The sequence below is a fragment of the Botryllus schlosseri genome, chromosome 6 (assembly GCF_051294905.1).
Source record: "Botryllus schlosseri isolate E-star chromosome 6, Bs_hap1, whole genome shotgun sequence".
Classification (NCBI taxonomy): Eukaryota; Metazoa; Chordata; class Ascidiacea; order Stolidobranchia; family Styelidae; genus Botryllus; species Botryllus schlosseri.
In genome coordinates this window covers 948,032-966,912 of record NC_137241.1, presented here as the reverse complement: position 1 = coordinate 966,912, position 18,881 = coordinate 948,032, and the positions used below count along the sequence as shown (strand labels likewise).

General features: G+C 40.0%; 4 protein-coding genes across 5 annotated transcripts in view; 3 read left to right on the top strand and 1 right to left on the bottom strand.

Annotated features, from left to right (window-relative positions):
* LOC145440141 (uncharacterized) overlaps positions 1-8,692 on the top strand; it is a 28,437-nt gene extending 19,745 nt beyond the window's left edge. The window contains exons 3-4 of the mRNA XM_080317728.1: positions 551-690; positions 5,183-8,692. Of these exons, the coding sequence (XP_080173854.1) occupies positions 551-690; positions 5,183-5,331 (289 nt within the window). The 3' untranslated portion in view covers positions 5,332-8,692. The remainder of the gene's footprint in view (positions 1-550; positions 691-5,182) is intronic.
* Positions 1-18,881, top strand: part of LOC145440598 (protein LKAAEAR1-like) — a 245,280-nt gene that overhangs the window by 40,968 nt on the left and 185,431 nt on the right. The window lies entirely within an intron of this gene.
* Positions 1-18,881, top strand: part of LOC145440592 (uncharacterized) — a 233,858-nt gene that overhangs the window by 94,270 nt on the left and 120,707 nt on the right. The gene's annotated exons all lie outside the window — the stretch shown is intronic.
* On the bottom strand, positions 10,626-18,533 carry LOC145440879 (uncharacterized). Its single transcript, XM_080318652.1, has 4 exons — positions 18,385-18,533; positions 13,917-14,016; positions 13,582-13,721; positions 10,626-12,712 (listed from the first exon to the last, which is right to left on the bottom strand). The coding sequence occupies exons 1-4, from the start codon at positions 18,458-18,460 to the stop codon at positions 12,642-12,644; spliced, it is 387 nt and encodes a 128-aa protein (XP_080174778.1). The 5' UTR covers positions 18,461-18,533; the 3' UTR covers positions 10,626-12,641.

Below are 18,881 nucleotides of genomic sequence, written 5' to 3'. Positions count from 1 at the left end.
ATCCTGAGGAATAGGACAGGTGGTAAATGACATATCCATAGGGAGTCACGTCGCGTCCACAGTAGGTCTGACGCATCCATAGGGAGTCACGTCACGTTCACAGCAGATCCAATGAGTCCATATGGAGTCGCTTCACGTCCATAGTAGACCAACTGAGGAAGTGTTTAGGACGCTTCTAGTAGTCGACAAATCCACTCCAGGGAAGTAACACTGGGCGTCCTGCGTCTTTTCCGCAGGAAGTCAACTGGACATCGGGTGTTTGCTGGGTAGTATCGCAACTCCGTCGACAAAGCATCTCGATGGTGCAGGCGAAAAATAATATTATCTCTCAGACATGTACAAACTCCTAATTTAGTTAGCTGACGATCAACTAACTAGGCCTGCTGTGTGTGTGTGTGTGTGTATGTGTGTGTGTTGTGTGTGTGTGTATGTGTGTGTGTGTGTGGGTAAAGTAAGCCAGAGTGAAAGTGACTTAATCGCAAAACGGGTGATGGCACTGAATTACGTTCTGTTGTGGGTACTATTATGTTTGATATTGGGTTCATTTCAGATCAATTGTGGGACTATCAATTGCTGGAATCATCATATTCATATGCCTTCTTGTTTGGTGCCTAAATTGTTACCTACGCGCAAAACGAACAAAGCCGACAACAACTTTCGTGATTCGACCTGTGCCCACCAATGGATACGGTATGATGAATACTTTGAATTCAGGCGTGAGTTATTTCCCGGTCATTGAAAGTTATTTCCCTTGGGCACGGCAACAGATAAGAAATAATATCGAAATACGTAGTCGCTTAGATGTGCCTTTTCACTTTTCATTTTTGATATGCTTCATAAAAGCACTTCAAACACGACCGTTCCTAAACTGGTATAGGATATGAACTCAGTTGACCCTGCAATTACTAGAATGGTGATGACACCGCAATGTATTGAGTATGCATCGACCGCTTCATTGATACATCTGTCTCCATCAGCAATTAAGCATTTAAGACTTTTTCAGATCAGAAACAAGATCAACCCTCACATTAAGTGCCTATGTCATAAAACTCATAACTGAATAAAGTACTATCGTGTTTATTGTGCGTTGTAATTATATCATTTTACCTACTTGTATGAACCAGATTTTAAATGAAAATAACAGTTCAAAAGGCTGGAAAAATAGGAAGTCATTGATTTCTCAACATTTTCAACAGGCAAATATGACGTTGTTTGCTTGTGTCCTTGATTTTTTTGTGGCATATACACCGACTCATTTTATACATACACACAGGACCATACCTGTCGCACCCCACATCCCCCAATTTGGGGAAGGGCACGACCTCGAAGGGGGCCCGAAATTATTTCGTGAATTAACATAAACTGGAGTGTTTTTTTGGAAATTTATACAACTTTTTCCAAAGAAATTTCGCGCTGCGCCCGATTTAACGTTGTCAAATATCTTGTTTATTGGGTACCGTCCCCAAACAAAAAATACGCATGATTTATAGAAATGAGCACTTCGGCGTTGGCCATTACCGCGCCACGAAGCAACAAGACATATGAAGTTACAGGCCATATAACAAGCGACTTCGAGAAGTGTACCAGAACGAAAAGCAGCGACAATACCTTGGCCGAAAATGGCTGCCCTTATGGTGACCGATAACTTTATGAATTGTCCATAGGCGCCTAATGGCTGGCACTGAATCTTCCTGTCTTGGCGATCTGGGCCCCACAAGACAAATGTCATCTCTAGGGAACATAATTTGCCATAGTATAGAAATACCAATTTGTAATCGTGTCCTTCTTTTAGTTTAGTAAGTGCGGGCGACTTCAATATCTTTTGAAGTAGCAGATAGGATGTAACGAAATAGCATCATGTACCGCAGTCACTATACCAACGGGTACGCCGGAAGATGTTTAATTATTATTTACCGGTCCTACCTTTTCTAACACACCTCATTCAGCTCTATCGGCAAATCTGATTACGTGAGCAGAGAGAGGATAAAAATTCATAGCAATATATATGCGATTCCCGATTAAACCATGAATTATAGATGTTTTTCGTGATACCCGCGTACAGGTGCAACAAGCTCACTAAACGGACACCCAATATAGAAGATAAGTAGCGGCCAAAATTGTATAGCGCGAAGGGGGTCTGAGGGCGAAGCCCCAGAAGTTCGGTTTATCACCCAGGGGGCCCTACACCAACGTTTTCTGGGGAGGGCTTACGAAGTGCTGTTGCGCTCCTGCATACTCACGATCTGTAGCCTACATATGGATCCCATGAGGGCATGTCGTGCACATGCCGCTGAACAAAGAAGGTGCCGATCTAGCCTCGTAAGACTTTCTAAAGTCTTGCACCACCCCGCCATGCTATCCATGTAATGTTGATCGCCAATCTGGGAGCTCATGAATACCTGTGTTACGAATCAGGTCTTTGGTCCCTATCTTGTCGGTCGGGACCTCTGATCTAAATAGTACACAAAAAAAATTTACTTCGATTTACCACGAAATGTCTGGAAGCAGGGTGGCCAGCCACTTGGCAGTAATATAACATTACCGTCACTCAATGTAAATTCAACTTACACCCGTCCGGTAATCTAGCTTTACATGCCAGACGGTAATGTTACTGTAACCTCTGGTATATTCAATCTACATTCTCTCCTGTACATTTACGAGCGAGACTGTAATTTTACCTCCTACCTAGTATCTACAACACTACATGCTGTCCTTTGTAAATCAGATTACATGCCAGCTTCTAAATTCACCTACATCCATACCTATCCCAAAGCAATGCGCTGCCAAAATACCGCATAAGTTTCTTCACGCTCTAAAAACGACATTGGGACAACTGTATAATATATAACAGTGTATATTCATTCATGATTCACGATGAAAAAGTATTGCTGCTGGAGGTCTAATTCTTCTTTAGGAGGAATGCAAATATAGCACAAGTGGTCCCAAGAAAAGGTGAATTAATTCCACCTCCCGATAAACTTCCAATTGTTTCTTTTTCTCGTCTTCATTCCTTCTGTGTGACTAGTATCTTGCAGTTCCACTAAAAGGAACTTATGCGTAAGTCGCTATATTAAGCAAAGTTCCTAACCTAGACATGACATTACAATAACTACTAAGACAAATAGGCTAACAAAAATATAACAATTTTTGAAGTACCGGTACTGGTACATTGTGTGATGACGGCTCCGCCTTTTACATGATATAGCAGAGATTCATGACTTACTTTATCTAATGCAGCGGTTCTCAACCTTTTTGGACATGCGCCACCCTAGGCGATGGCCAAAAAGTTTGCGCCCCCCTGCACTTATCGTCACGTCAAAAAGAGCACATCATCTAATACAGAGATAGGCAACCTATTTGCTAACCACGGTCACATTTCAATTACTTAGGTAGCGCAAGGCCGCATTCCAGGGCATAGGCGATGCATAGCAACCTATATTGCATCTAAGTCTGTCTGAAGCAGTGCAGTTCGCCAGCTGTTACCAACAGCTACCCAGCGCACTGAGCTTTAGGCTACTGCCAATTCTATTAAGTAATGAATGACTTACACGTGGGAATTGCTTTAAATCTTCAAAGAATATCACAAATTTGCTCAAATGAAGTTGAGTGCGACTGCTGTAGTTTGAATTTGGCGAGCTTTCTTAAACACGAAATAGGTTTCTTCTTCTTCAACAATCATCTTCTGAAAATGGTTGTGAAACACATCTTTAGTCAGAATTCAAACAGACTTAGTCAATTTCTCGCGCCCCGCAGGTTGAGTACCACTGATCTAATGTATTGAAGCAAAATGTTCCTAATTTGAGGTGGCATGTGTGCCAAACAAATCCAGCAGTGGATGGAAATGTTCATCTTTATGCTATGGCCCGAAAATTACATGAACAAGCCAACAGTTTCAACTCATCTGTGGCGGAGTATGTGGTGTCACAGGTCACTATGTGAGTCAACTAATATCCAAAAATAGAATAGAGAATGCGGCGAATGAAATATTTCAATAATGAAATCAAAGTCATCCCGGTGGACGGTGGTGTGCACAGTCGCAGATATTCACGGTAACATATACTATGCAGTACTGTACCTTTTACGATGGGTATCCCATTCAGCATTCCTAGAAATCTTCAACGATCCACTTTCTTCAAGCACAACAAGCTTCGCTCCACCCGGGTTGGAATCCCAGAACGTTAAGCGAGATACCGATTCCATATTAGCGCTCCACTCTTTGCTCAAATCTCAATAATGGCCAGACGACGATACGACACTCGAACAATTTCAAAATGAGGGCCACAATATAATGTTTGATTTAGGTCGTACTTTTTCATACAGAAACATTTATCATTAGCCTACATATAGTCCCTTTCATTTCCATCTAATCTCGTGTAAATTGATATATATTCCACGTGATGTTACTACTTACTGTACTTACATAACCAGACGCTGCTTGTGATGTCACAGTTGTGCCTTGGTTGTTTACTACGAAACTCAGAAAAAGCAGTAACGCGTAACCCTGACCTACTACTGTAACCTATGACAGATCGCCATGTCCGCCATTAACAAATGGTCAACTGAGCACGCGGTGATGACATTTCTAGTTTCCCGAACAATATTATGCATCCTAAGCTGATATTTTAACTTATCAGTACTATCCGTGGTAACCAACGAGACCGGCCGTACAGCCATAGCCTTATAATATAATATAGTGGCTCTGGTGTACCACATTAGCTACGATTGTCAGTTGTTTCTTTTACCCTAGTGTACTTTACTGAAATTGGTACTAGGGCCAACAATTAGCGTATGATAGACCCCAGTCACGCGAAAGTGGTTGAATCAGGTCAAATCACCACAAAAATGATATCAGTAACATTCAGTTCCACGTATAACATTGGCGGCAGCGATTTTCAAGCTAATCGATTTTGCCAATAGCCTGATAAACTACAGAAACGAGTAGCTGCCAGTAATTCTGCGAAGAAATTCTCGTAACTTGACTTTACAGCTAAATTGAGGTAAAATTACATATCAAAATGTAAAATTACAAGCTACTCACAGTTATTGGCTGCGACTGGTAATTCGTTGCAAAATTTACAGAGATTTCCCAGTAAATCTACCAGATTTTTTTCAGTTCATCAAATTTATGCCTTATCATGCAGATGTCCAGCGTGAACTTATAGTGCCGCTGAATATTTTTCAGCTACTGCGAATATGCAGACGTTGCCTATGCACTTTCATCCTCCAACATATCAACCCAATGTAGGCACAGTTGCTGAAGAAAGGGGCCTGGAAAGCAACAACATTGAAGAGGGCATCATGAAACCTCATAGTCAGCCATCAGCATTTTGAGAAATTCTGGATCGTTGAAGATATTCCTGATGATATCTGACTGCTTGAGTACTCTAGTCTGGATTGTAAATCAAATTTATAATCCACTCACGAATCATTTAGTGATGATATATTCGGAATCAAGCTATAACCGATACTGGGGCAAGAAAATGCACGGTCCCGGCACGCATTTATAAGTACTATTGGACGATCTGCCACTACATTATAATATCGAATGTCACATTGTATAGTTTTTATTAATTGCTTCAATACGTCAACGAACAAAGTTACTAATCCTGAGAAAGTTTCCCTTGGTGTGGCATTGTAATTCGGTTTATTTTATAGCCCAATTTGTGTCTGTGAACCGTAACTGCGCTTTGTTGATAGTTATATGCAGTTCGCGAGTCTTTATACTTGTCAAAATATCAGGGTTCTAATGACTCGAGTCATGACTCGACTCGAGTCAGACTCGAGTCACGAATTTTTGGTGACTCGACTTGACTCGAGTCATTTTCTTGAAAAGAGAAAATGACTAAACTCGACTCGAGTCAATATTTGGATTGACTCGACTTGTACTCGAGTCATTACGCATGACTCGACCCAAGTCATTGACTCGGCATATTTTATATGACTTGAAGATGAAGAAATTTGCGAATCGTACTAGCTAGATCAACGCATATGACGAATTCTGCCAATATCGCTATTTGTCGCCACTGCTTTCGTTGCACTCGTCTGATATCAGATATGCCGTCGTAAAAACAACAGACGATAGCACATATAGTAGCAATGCATTGTACAAAATCATCCTGTGATGAAGCGGTAATAGATCCTCCGCAATCAAAGTACTCGAGACTTTTCAATTATACAAGCAAACAATCGAAGCAAAGTTCAATTAGAGGCAATGAAATGACTCAGATGGTCAAGTACTCGGAAGAGACTGATAAGCTCATGTGTAGATTTGAAGGCGATGATTCTTTGCATTATTGGGCGACTAGAAATAATGAGTATCCAATGCTCTTCACTGTGGTTCAAAAATGCTTGTAAATTCCTGTATCTAGTGCGCCAGTGGTACGTGTTTCAGTGGATGTGGATTTATTATAAGGCCATGTCGCTATAACATATATAAGGATCTCCTTTCCATTTTTGAATTGTAACGCATCATTGATTTGATCTGCTGTCAGTGAAAATACACAATACACTCCATCCATTTGACGTTTTGTTAGGTATGTACATTGTGCACGTGAGTAATAATGAATGGCTAATGTTGTGTGATGTTTGTACAATAGGGTTGTTCAAAAATAACTTCTTATTTATTTTACTGGGTGGCTACTTGGTAAAATTGTTATGTTGCATAAAAAGAATACTGAATCTGGCTCAGAGAGGAGAAAATATTATATTTGAAAATAAAGGGAGTGTTTTTGGTGAGAAATTATTTCATATAATATAATTACATGCTAGTAGTAAGCCGACTATTTTTTCATATCCAAAATATTCCACTCTAATAAATTCGCATTTTCTAGTTGGAATTGAGCCAAATTTGCTATGAATCATATTTTTACACAATATAACAATATCATGAGGCGGCCGGTAAAAATCGAAATCTCCATTTGTGGCTCCTCTCATATTAGTAACGCTCCAGCGGCTATTTCGAGAGCTGAGCAGGAAAGCTGACCTTTTTTTAGTCAATTAACCACCTGATAATGTGAAACAAAAACTGTACGTCTACATAAACATGCATCTGCTGATTCTCTATCAGCTGATATCTAGACGTGAATTCGTTGGTTCTATATCAGATAGCATGTACAATGAATTCGTTGATTCTCTATAAGCTATAAGCTAATTCAGGATTGAAAACATGAGTTGAACATGACTTCAATGCTATGACTTGGACTCGACTCGAGTCATAACACTATGACTCGGACTTGAGCCTTTAAACGGTGACTTGGACTCGGACTCGACTCGGTGATGAATTGAAAATGACTCGACTTGACTCGAGTCAAAACCACAAAAGTAAGATTGACTCGTGACTCGGAACAATGTAACTTGGTTACAACCCTGCAAAATATGTTACAATGACATGAAATTCTTTCAAATTGAATTGCATATTCATTTTGAAATATTTTCGGTTGTTACTCGTTAACAATCGTTAGCAACTATTAAGGAATTTTAACGAACTTTGTATATCGACAAGCGTATCACAAAATATGATATCACCGGCATAAAATTTCGGATAATTGGGTCGCAGATGGTACGCGCCATCTATCGGAGATGAGCAATGAGCGGGAATAGGATTATGATTTGAGAAAACTGGATTTGGGTAATTTTGGCGGATTAGGATTGGATAATGATTTGAGTTTTTATTTTCAATGGATTAGTATTAGGATTGGATTTACCGATTGGCGAATGGTGACAATGTTTTTGTACTATAACGATTTTAAAAAAGTTTGCAACGTCATTACGTCATGTACTTTTACTTCCATTGAGCGTTTTATATAGGCAAATAAGATGTAGACTTTAGCTTTCTAAGTGAAATTCCAAGTTTGAATAGGATTAAGATTGGGATTTGAAAATACAAAAGTTCTGGATTAGGTTTAGGATTAGAATATGAGAGTAAAGATTTGGATTGGATTGAGACATAGAAATTACAAATACGCTCATCTTTGCCATCGGAGTCCTCGCCCCGATCATTTGGAAATTGCAATACATATTTATTGCAATATTTTAGTTTTTGTTCTTAGCTGACGTGCAGCTCATGTTGTACCAGTATTCTATAGTGGTTGGTTGGTATGGGCTTTTATTGGTGCTCGACTACTGTGGCCTTGTGCAACAGATCGAAAGTTTGATTAGAGAACAAGACCTTTCTAAATTATTCGATTCGACGGGAGTGCAAATTCTATAATAGGCGGTTGCAGGGAAAGAGTGAGTAAGAATTTCCGAGTACGCAAATTTAACGTCATGGTTCCTGGCAGCTTCGATGACATATTGTCTCTTAGTTGAGTATCTCTTAGGGGTGGTGTGAACGTGAGGTTCACGTTCGCGTTCTGTGCGTGAACCTCGGAAATTTAGAGGTTCACGTTCACAAACGAACCTTGGTAGGTTCTGGACTGTGAACCTTTTTCATATATTGCAATTTAACTTTATTGTATTTCAATTGCATTTCGCCACTCTATGCATGGCGCTGGCAGCATAACAAAATCAACGCTAAATGAGCATGCACCTTGACAATCTCAAATGTTTTACTTGATTTGTTACGAAAGTTTGCTTGGAATATCCAGCTTTGAATATTTAGTGACTCTCTGCAGTGAGTTTGAACCGCAATCACACAATATCAAGAGCGAAATACACTGCATGTAGACAGCGAATTATGCTTATTCAACAAATCAAAGGAATATCGTTATCTGATTTAAAAAAATCTAGCACGCATACGGGGTCAGGATCAATCTTGACTTCATGTGTTTATTGTATCATAAAAAACCAATACCGTGCAATTGGGGTGTTGGCTACTGCGGTATAACTTGTCAATGGGGTAATATCGGTGGGGAGTATAGAAACCCGTTTTTCACTATGCTCAATATAAATGAATGCGTTGTCCGGTCTGGCCTAGACCGTTAAGGCGTAAGCTTATATCCCCTTGCAAGTCCTCGTTGAGAGTGTTGGCAAAGCGACGGAAGACGGATTACTATATCATTTGATAGCCCTAGTTTAGGGTTACCATATTTTGGTTAAGCCAATTCCGGACACTCTTTAGCGCCCACTAGTGGATTTTAAAATGAGGTGACACTCATTGACCGTCAATATGACGTCACACTAGCAAAGCATTGCCCAACGACTGTATACGCTAAACAGGACTGGAGTGGAACATAGGTAATGAATTGGGCCATCTGTAATGTCAGCTCTGGTGATTGCTACTTGGTAGGGTCTGCAATAGATTCCTCCACGTGCCTGATGAAATCATCTGGCGGTCCGTGTCTGGCCTGTCAGGATTGTGTTTGACAGCCCTGCTATACTGTTAGGTCGGTGGGCTATATGTATATGTGTTATCAGGTTCGAAATAACCTCCCCCCCCCCTCTTCCGCCCAAAAAGAACTGATCCTGGGTAGTCGATGTAACTTGTTGTGCACTTACTATGTTCATTTGGCTGTTAAATTTTATGTATGAATTCTGTCAATAATATTGATTATTAGGCTACTATAAAATGAACCAGCAGGTTGTACATACGGTGATTTCCAACCTTTTATGGTCGCGACCTCTTTTCCCACTTGAAAATGTTTCGTGGCAAAGTTCAAAACTTGATAAGCTGATTACTAAAAAAATTCTGCTTGCCCAAACTTACTCACGGCCTAGGAAGCTGATTATGTTCAACATAATCGCGATCCCCAGATAAAGGCGAACGACCCCAAGATTTGGAACCACCATCTGTGATTGAAGCATCCAAACGGCCTTAACCAACTCTAGGAATATACCGCTAACTTATAATTGCGATTACAATCATACTTATTTCAGTAAATGATGGCTATTATATTACTTTTGATTGCATTTTTGGAGAGGGTGGTGCCTGGTGCCCATACTAATATCATTATACGTTGCATTACCTCGCGGGCGGCGCGAAGAACAATTTTGAATAGCATAAATCTGCTTGAAAATAATATTGTTTATGTTGGTTTACGAAAAACTATTGAGCCTGCTTCAAGCCTTCAAAATTCCGGACATTTGGGCATATTTTAGAAATTCCTCCCGGACGCAGATTTTTCAGTGAAATTCCGGACATGTCCGGGAAATTCCGGACGTATGGCAACCCTACCCTAGTTGATACATTTTGCGACGTGTAAAACGTAAGCATTGTAACATTATGTGGCGTAAGTTGTCGCTAGGCATCGTGCACATTAATATAGGCTACCACTTCACTGAAATGTAGAGTTGGAATTAGCAATATGGAGTCACGTGACGTCATGAGGTTCACGATCGCGTTCACACAGAACCTTACAAAAATGTTCGCGTTCACACGAACCTGAACGTTTCAGAGGTTCACACCATCCCTATACTCTACAGCAGGGGTTCTCAACCAATTTAATCCATTTCCAAAACTGATCAAATTTAACATGGCAGGACACACGCTTGACTACGAGGTTGATGAACGGTTTATCTTGAACTGATCCGCCCAGGCTTAACCCTTTTAAAATCGGATTCCGTATACGGAATCGGTCAACTTCATCTGGCCCTATCTTTATTTGTCTACGTCCTATAGGCTTCATTTTTGTTTGTAGGGAAAGCTAGCAATCTTCTGATTTATATGATACCTAATTCGAAGGCATAAGGCATGACAATTTTCGAGCACCGACGATCTTACATAAGGAGTTCGGCCGAAAATACGCATGCAGAAAAAAGTGGTTATCACCAAAAATTTCCAGATATTTTCCGAGTGGGAAATCTAGTCAGACATTCTGCCAGAATATCAGAAGTCGACTTGTACGGTGTTCTGTGTAATTTTTCATAGTCTCAAACATCAAAACTTGTTCTTGGAAGTATTCTGAAGGGGTTTGGTAATTGTGGTCACGCTTCGGTGATTTTCCAGAACATAGTTAAGTTCGTGACCGAATATGAGTCATAAACTGGTTTACTATGCCTGCAAATGGCTGGATACGACAAGACAAAGTATACCACGTTGTTTCATGCCATTAACTGGGCGGTAGGGGTCCGATTCGGTATTGATCTTGAAGTTGACCATAGTGACCACTTACTGACCACGCCCATATGTAAATTTTTCATGTATTTTTGATTTTTCGATAACTGGCGAGCGGCATGGTTTACGGCCATGGTTGACGGCTTGTTTGAAACCAGGCAACGGTGGCTACGCACTCATGCATCATTTTTGACTCTCTGGCGCTATCCTGGGGGTCAGTCTTGAAAAATGAGAGAAAGAAAGAGATTTTTTAGAGAAAAAGTTTGTTTATTTAGTCTTATACAAAACCCTAGACATGTCTTGGGGTGTCGATCGAGGGCGGAAACGGTAGAGGGGTATAGTCCGCCCACTTTTAAACTGAAACAGCCCAGAGTTAAGTCTTGCTGAGGTCACGGTATGAATTTGAAAAGTGATGGTCAGTTTCGCGAAAACTGACCCGATTTCAAAAGGGTTAAGATTGTCTTCAATCGAAATCTATTTATTGGAGAAAAGCAAATAATATATAAATATGTAAATACAGTAATTTTGGGCTTTCTAGGGGTATAAATATCTTCTGACAAAGAGCCAATCTGACAAAACTAATATGATATTCGTAATCAGCAACCTCAAAAACCCCAGAAACGGCTTTTAGAATGTCTGCCTAAAAAAATATTTTTCATGTTGTTGGCCAGTGTTATTAATTACATGTCAAAAAGTCAGATTTTGACAAAATTGTAGCGTTAGCTTAAAAGAAATAGTCAAAATTGTGTACAAAGTCAAACTTTTTTTGCAAACTTCATTTCATTGGGGTCGCAGAGATAGCATTGTCAGTGAACTTTGCAGCCGACATTTTACACCTTGTAGCCTACTTCACTTGCCAATAGTATACTGTTGTGGATGGATCATTTTCCACACTCACTGCGGTATAAGTATGAGGTAGGTTCTGGTTTTGTGAGCCATCGATGTATAATCACACCCGTATATCAGAGGTGGCACACGGGTGGAAATACGCACTTTTTCATTGAGAGTGCACTCCTTTTAAATCATAAACCATCGAACACCCAGCAAATAAGTTGATGGTCCGATGATCAACACACCTAAAAGCGATTGAAATTTTTAGTAGGTCCGAAATTATCACAACCTCAGGCCGATATCTCAAATCAGATTCAGAAACTTGACTGCGTGGTGACGGTGGTGTATATTGGTTCTTACAGCACGGTGTTTCTCTACGTATGGGTGGATCGCGAGATGTTACCAAAATTGAGATTTGGGTTGCGATCAAAAAGTGCGATTGTACATTGTTGGTGTGAAACAACAAGTGTGTTACTAGCACTACAGCAGTATACACTGAACTTCCATGTTGTGAGCAAACAACTGCTGCTGTTGAACGATTTTCTCTATTTCTGCCAAGCCACTTCGTTATGACAGACAGTTCCAACCTGAGATGTCGAAGAGTACTACAATTCTAACAGTATCTGCAACAACGCCTGATTTAATTACTATGTGTATATTAGTTTTTTTTAATGTACAAAAATGTCAAAGTTATCATTTTCTAGTGCAAATCTTCTGTTTTTAGGTAAAAAATAATCGCCCTAGTCATAAGCAACTGAAGCTTCGCAACAGAGGTTTCATGATGTTTTCATGATTTTTTCTTTTTTCCAGAGGATTTTCCTCAGCAAGGTACAGCGGTTTGATATGCTGGTGGACTTCGGTACATAGGCAACGTCTGCAGATTCGCAGTAGCTGAAAAATAATCATATGCAGTATTTGAGGTCGTGGTGGACATCTACATGATGGGGCGAAACGGGTGAAGATTGATTCGGATTTATTAATTGCGATATAATCAATCAGTCGAAATGTCATGACCATTCTCGTAGAGTGGCGCACAGTTCGTAGTCCATACCATTTTTGACTTTTTCCATGCCTTTTATTTTTAGTCAACACCACTGAAGTATTGTTAAAAACTGAGTAATTCGGGAGTCGAGTGATGATCTTTTTTTATCAACACAACAATATTTCCAGTATATTTTTCACTTTTATGATTTGATAAAAGTGTCCTTATTCTCCGATTTCAAAATACGATCACCCTCAAGTCAAGGTGCGAAGGGTCCAGTCCGAGTTGAGTTGAGAATCGAGTCCGAGTACAAGTCATACTATTTATTGCTGTTCAATCTTGGGTCGAAGTTAATATTTACGATTCAGCTAGAGTGAAACGGACTACTCGCATTCATTCTCAATCAGATATGGTCACTTGGTCAGTAGTTTTAATTTTAGACTATTTCTACTTGAGTACCAACGATGACCACTATGACCACCTATACTTTTAACAGGTAGGCTATGTTTAAACGAACTTAAGACATTTCCCGGCACTATTTGTTTCAAGACTTATGGCTTAATAGAATCATTGACCCGATGACAACTATAAGTCATTACACACAAAGTGACTCAAAATGAGTCGTATAATTTTTCATATTTAAGAAAATGACTCGCGGCAAGTCCAATCACCGAACCATTGCGACTCCAGTCGTTACAAACACGGTTGTACAGGACCAAGAGCAGCCGGTGAATAACCTTGATATTCCTCACGCTTAAATCGCAAGCATTTCTCTCACCGTATTCGTTGGCGGGTGCAGGCTGACGCATAACTGCAATGCTCGACTTTGTGGGTTCTTTGCGTGGTTCATTGCGCTTGCACCAGATCAGAAGGACAAAAAATAGGAAGACTCCGGCTATTACTATTCCAACAATCGCGCTGAAATGGACCCGATATCAAACGCTACACCAGAAAAAATATTTCTTTCAGTGCTAACACTCATATTGCGATTAATTCGCTCTCTCTCTACTCGGCTTATACAGACATATACCAACACACACACGCACACATAGATAGAGATAGTAACGGAATAAAAATTATTTATAGGAAATAGTGTATTTTTGATATCTATACCCAGTTCCGAGTGATCCACCGCCGGTGGACGAACCACCACCTCCTCCTTCATATCCACCTCCGTATCGGAAGCCTCCTGAGCTCTTTTTTCCAGAGACATCTTGATTGTAGAGACAATGCATTAGTGTGCTAATGTTCGGAATGAGAACTTTGGGGATTGGATTCAGAGGTTCGAGTTCACAAAAAACATATAGGTGGAATCTACACCAGGTCCATTTTTTAGGATTCACACTGTAGGGACTTCCAATTTGTTTCACTTTTGAACCCCTTGGAAATTTTTTTTAATGGAAATAGCCCTGTATATAATTTATATATTATCGTGAAAAGTAGGAGACGCATTTGATTAGTATCGTATATTTTGCACTGCACTCTTTTACAGCTTGTAGCCTACTTTGTAGGCCTACTGTTGTAAACGCCCAATCGTCTGCTCATTGTGAATCATAAACGGTCAAATAAAACAAATACGCGGACATGGCGTTATGGTCAACGTACCGCAATATCCCAACTCAGGGGTTCCCAACCCGCGGCCCGCAGATGGTGCGGTGCGGCCCGGAGACTGCCCCAGACGGCGCAATTACAACTGCCACTGTATTCTTACACATTATCTGTATTTGAAATTGTAATTGCCAACTTATTCTTTGTTGTGTTCTAGTTTCTTGATATGTGCCCGAATTGATAGTTATCGTCTTAAATCGGTATTCGGATGGACTCCTGTTTCAAGAGAATCCCGCTGTAGTGTCGTACACTTCTAAAGAGTGATCCACTCACCGCGAATTGTTTTAAAAGAAACAAGAACAAAGAACGGGAAATTAAACAGCAAAAACTTGGTTTGTGATGTAGCTCTGCCTGGAAAATTAAATTTGCTTTCTCAGATATAAGTGGAATACCGATGTGTCATATTTGTCGAAGAAAAGTTGTCGTAACGAAGCGTAGAAGCCTAAAATGATACCTCGGCATTCTCTTCTGTATAGTTATATATATACATATATCGCCTGATCTTAGAAAAAGTTACCAACTAGGTGTCAAGCCTGAAATCCTTATTTAGAGGCGTTGTTAAAATTGCGGACGATGTTACAGACACATCGTTCAAAATTGCTTGGTATATCACGAAACCCAAGAAATATGATAGAGAAGGTGTTATTTCAATAAAACTTTAACATACTGTGCGAATATTCGCTGTTTCCGAATCTTAGCAGCAAGGACAACATCACCTGGCAAATTTCAAATCTACAGTTATCCGATTCAACCGTGGCCAGAAGAGTAACAGCAATGTCAGAAGATTTTTTATCGCATGTTATGAAATACGTTGCCGCGTATATACTCATTTTAGCCACCCAGCAGCCACCCGACAGTCGTCGAGCATGTCCGCATTCAAGTCGAAATACAACCAACTTCTTCTAAATGAATAATAGCCAGCCTTCAGGATTACCGAACCGCGATCTAACATCGACCTCGCCCTTCGCCACCTGCCGTCTCATTTTGTCGCTTGAGTCTTTTATTCTCTGCATTTACTTTTCATTCGGTGTGCATGCCTCTTCTTTACTTCGCCTAGGCTAGGGTGGGTGTCTTAGATCTTAAAGGCTACTCCAAGTTGTTTCGTCACCTTCCTATATCTTTTCATTGTATCTCACACTTGTGATGTTTTGAAACAATGAAAATATTAATAAACCTGATTGATTGACAGCATTGGACAAATCCACCGACTCCACTGACATTGCATAGCTAATTATATAGGTGCATTTTATCAGAGTGGACATATTTGCAGAGGAATTGCTGGCAGGGCAAACATGGGGACGGGACCAGCGTAAATCATCAACTTGACCAAGCTGACTTCTGTAACTATTGGTGCGGGGCTACAGCAATGGAAGGAAAGGGGGCGGTTGATTGGTTTGCTCAGAAATGAACCCGAACGACTGACTTCTTCTCATACCACTGAGAGCTCGCGAAGTGATGATAATGGCCTATGTCACGAAAAAGTTACCTTAATTTTGAACTTTCTCGCTCACGCATTGAGACATATAGCTCGGTTATATGGTGGAAGGGCTAGTTTAGAAGTGCATATACCGAAATGACGACGAATGCATTGCACGCCCCATTACTTGCGCCGCTGGAGGAAACGTATTCTCACAAAAAACAGCAACCGCAAATTTACGAACGCTGTCCATTAATGCTTTAGAATGCTTAAAAGATGGGGAGATGTGGTACCGATGGATCACTGGGACCGAAAATACTTTGAAAATTCTCTATGATAATTCCATGATTACACTCCGTGAACTTGTCTACAATTGCATGCTGGCAAAATCTTTTCTCACATACAAAAAAATTCGACGTGCGCGAGCTATGGGGTCTCTCACAGATGATTTTTGTTTTAGGGGGTGTAAACTAAATTTAGATCGACATATACATTTTTCTTTGTAACCTTCAACACGAACAAACCAGCAATCATTTTTATTTTGAAGTGTAGGGCTTGTATCAGGCTATATAATGGCACCTATTATTTTTTTCAGTACTTTCCTTGGGTGGACTTTTTTTCGATTCATGTATAAAATTCTTAGGGTGGGGACCGATGATACAATAGCCAAATCAAGCAAAATAATCAAGCATACTAGTCATGAAACAAAGAAACATGCCTACGTACAGAAAATCCTTATGTAATAATTGCATATGATGTTTTATTGCTATAATGAGGTATTTGGAAGTCACACAGTCGATTTTCGGGCAATATGTATGTACCCTCAAATTTATAAGTACGAGCCTAAACCGAAACGAGATTTTAGGACAGCATTTGAGTTAATATTTATTCTATTTTTTGACAGTTGCGACCGAACATTCTTCTTTGGCTTGCTGTAGCTTAGATTATAATGCTGAGCAAGAAAAGTAGTCATATTTGAGTGTTTTAGGGTATATGTGTCATAGGTCCCCGGGTCGTGTGCCTTTGGACCCACTGGGTGGGGACCGATGACACGTTCGAGCAACAAATTTTAAACGTTCATAATTATTTTTTTTTTAAATCGGATGTCCATGTAAATGTCCGCGATAGTTAGAGCTTGTATCAAAGTATTGAGACAGCAAAAGATCCGCTATTCTCGGCTGAAGATTTGAGGGCTAGAGATCATCTTGCAAGTTTTGATCCATCGGTACCACATCTCCCCTACTAAATGCCCGTATACGACTGGTAAATAGGCTACAGTAGCTTAAATTTATTAGTAGCCCATAAATACATGGTAATAATGTTCTGCGGCCCGCATCGTTTTTTGCTGTTAGAATGTGGCCCGTTATACAAGGGAATTTTAGAATACCTGTCCTAACTGAAGACATTCTTATATTACGAAGCGCGCGATGAAAAATTGTGATGTAGAAAACAATTTAGGAATGAAGCAACACGGTGTGTCACCAGCAGTGTACGCACAACATGAGTGTTGTCAACCAACAACTGCTGCTGTTGAACGCTCTCTACATTCTTGGCAAGCTTCTTAGTAAGGACATGCACTTTTTATGTAGTGAATGTATGAAAGTATCTCTCGTGGTACTACAACAAATCTTAATTATTTCTACCGTAATTCGTATTGTAACTACTAGAATTCTTCAAAGGGCCAGACTTCGTTCAATAATTAGTTCTTTTCATGTAAGATTTTTCTTGTTTCCAAGCCAAAAACGTATTTTCAGGCCAAACTACTTCGTTAGGATAGCCCGTTCCGACCAGAAATGAAGATAAGTGGTACAATTTTACCATTATGTGGGAAAACACCTTATTTGCATACGTTAGGTCAAAATTTGGTGAGAATTCAGATTGTTTTGATCATAAAAGTCAAAATTTTGATATTTTGAGTCAAGATTTTCCTTTTTTTCGGTAAAAAGAAAACACCCCAATCATCAATATACATATAATCGACGCTCTGCACCAGGGTGCCTATGAGGTTGCTCTTTCTGCGTCTTGGACTAAATGAATTCCAAAGTAGGTATTTGCCTGTCAATGTCGGTTTCGTGGAGATACATGTTTCCGATTTATATGTACCATCCTTTTCGGACCAAAACATCCAAAAATAGCCAAGGCCAGGGTGAAACGCGAGTTGAAAGGAACGATGAATTGATCACATTCTGATTTCTGACTCATTCTTGTAGCCTATATTACAAAATTATAATCTGCGGCATATCGGCGGTACAACAATGGTGTGACAGACTCACGCTAGGACAAAACATCGCCCTCTTAATATCGCACGAATAAATTAGTCAAAGTAGGTCTTAGGGGCGAAACCATTGCAACGCCGACAATTTACTCATAGGCCTATATGACATCATTAATGCAAAATTCAACGGAACAGGTTGAGGCCTGCAAATGCTCAACAAAAACGTTCCGATGTTATCGTGGTAGCTTGGCGCCGTAAAACGCATTGACACTAATATCAATATTATCTTGCAGCGGAACGTTCGTAAATGCACCGGTGACACAGAATTGGGATGCTCTTACCTGTCACGAGGGTTGCAATGAGGATGAGAATCAGTGATAACGGAATCGTACCTGATTGACGCCTCAGATTTGCCATATTTTACAGTTCAGCCGCAAATGATACTAAATTCTGTAATTAGCAAACTGATAAATTCACCTTTTCACACCTTAAGAATTAATAATGATATGATTTATGATTGAAACTCCAATGAATCGCTGTTCTAAACTACTGAAAATTGGATGATATAGCGTACGTTATATAGGACATGGGTTGGCAACCAGCGACTGGGTCGTAGCTTTGAAATAAACTGAATGAATTTCAAATGAATAATTTTCATGAAATATTGTTTCTCATTATTGGTTTTACCTCAAAAACATATTCGTTTATTCTATGGCATAGTAATTTCCTTTGCGTTGTCTCATAACGAAATTGCATCTTCAAATTGATTGTGGAGTATAATGCGATATCAGTAAGTTTACATGATGCATGACCGCGAGCCCGATGCGATCAAAAGAAT

What these genes read in the sequence shown, in the direction of transcription:
- LOC145440879 (XM_080318652.1), bottom strand. Translation starts at nt 18,460, where the DNA reads ATGGCAAATCTGAGGCGTCAATCAGGTACGATTCCGTTATCACTGATT. An exon ending in CATTGCAACCCTCGTGACAG is followed by an intron (nt 14,017 to 18,384) that starts GTAAGAGCATCC and finishes TCTACAATCAAG; the next exon opens with ATGTCTCTGGAAAAAAGAGC. An exon ending in TGCACCCGCCAACGAATACG is followed by an intron (nt 12,713 to 13,581) that starts GTGAGAGAAATG and finishes ATTATTTTTCAG; the next exon opens with CTACTGCGAATCTGCAGACG.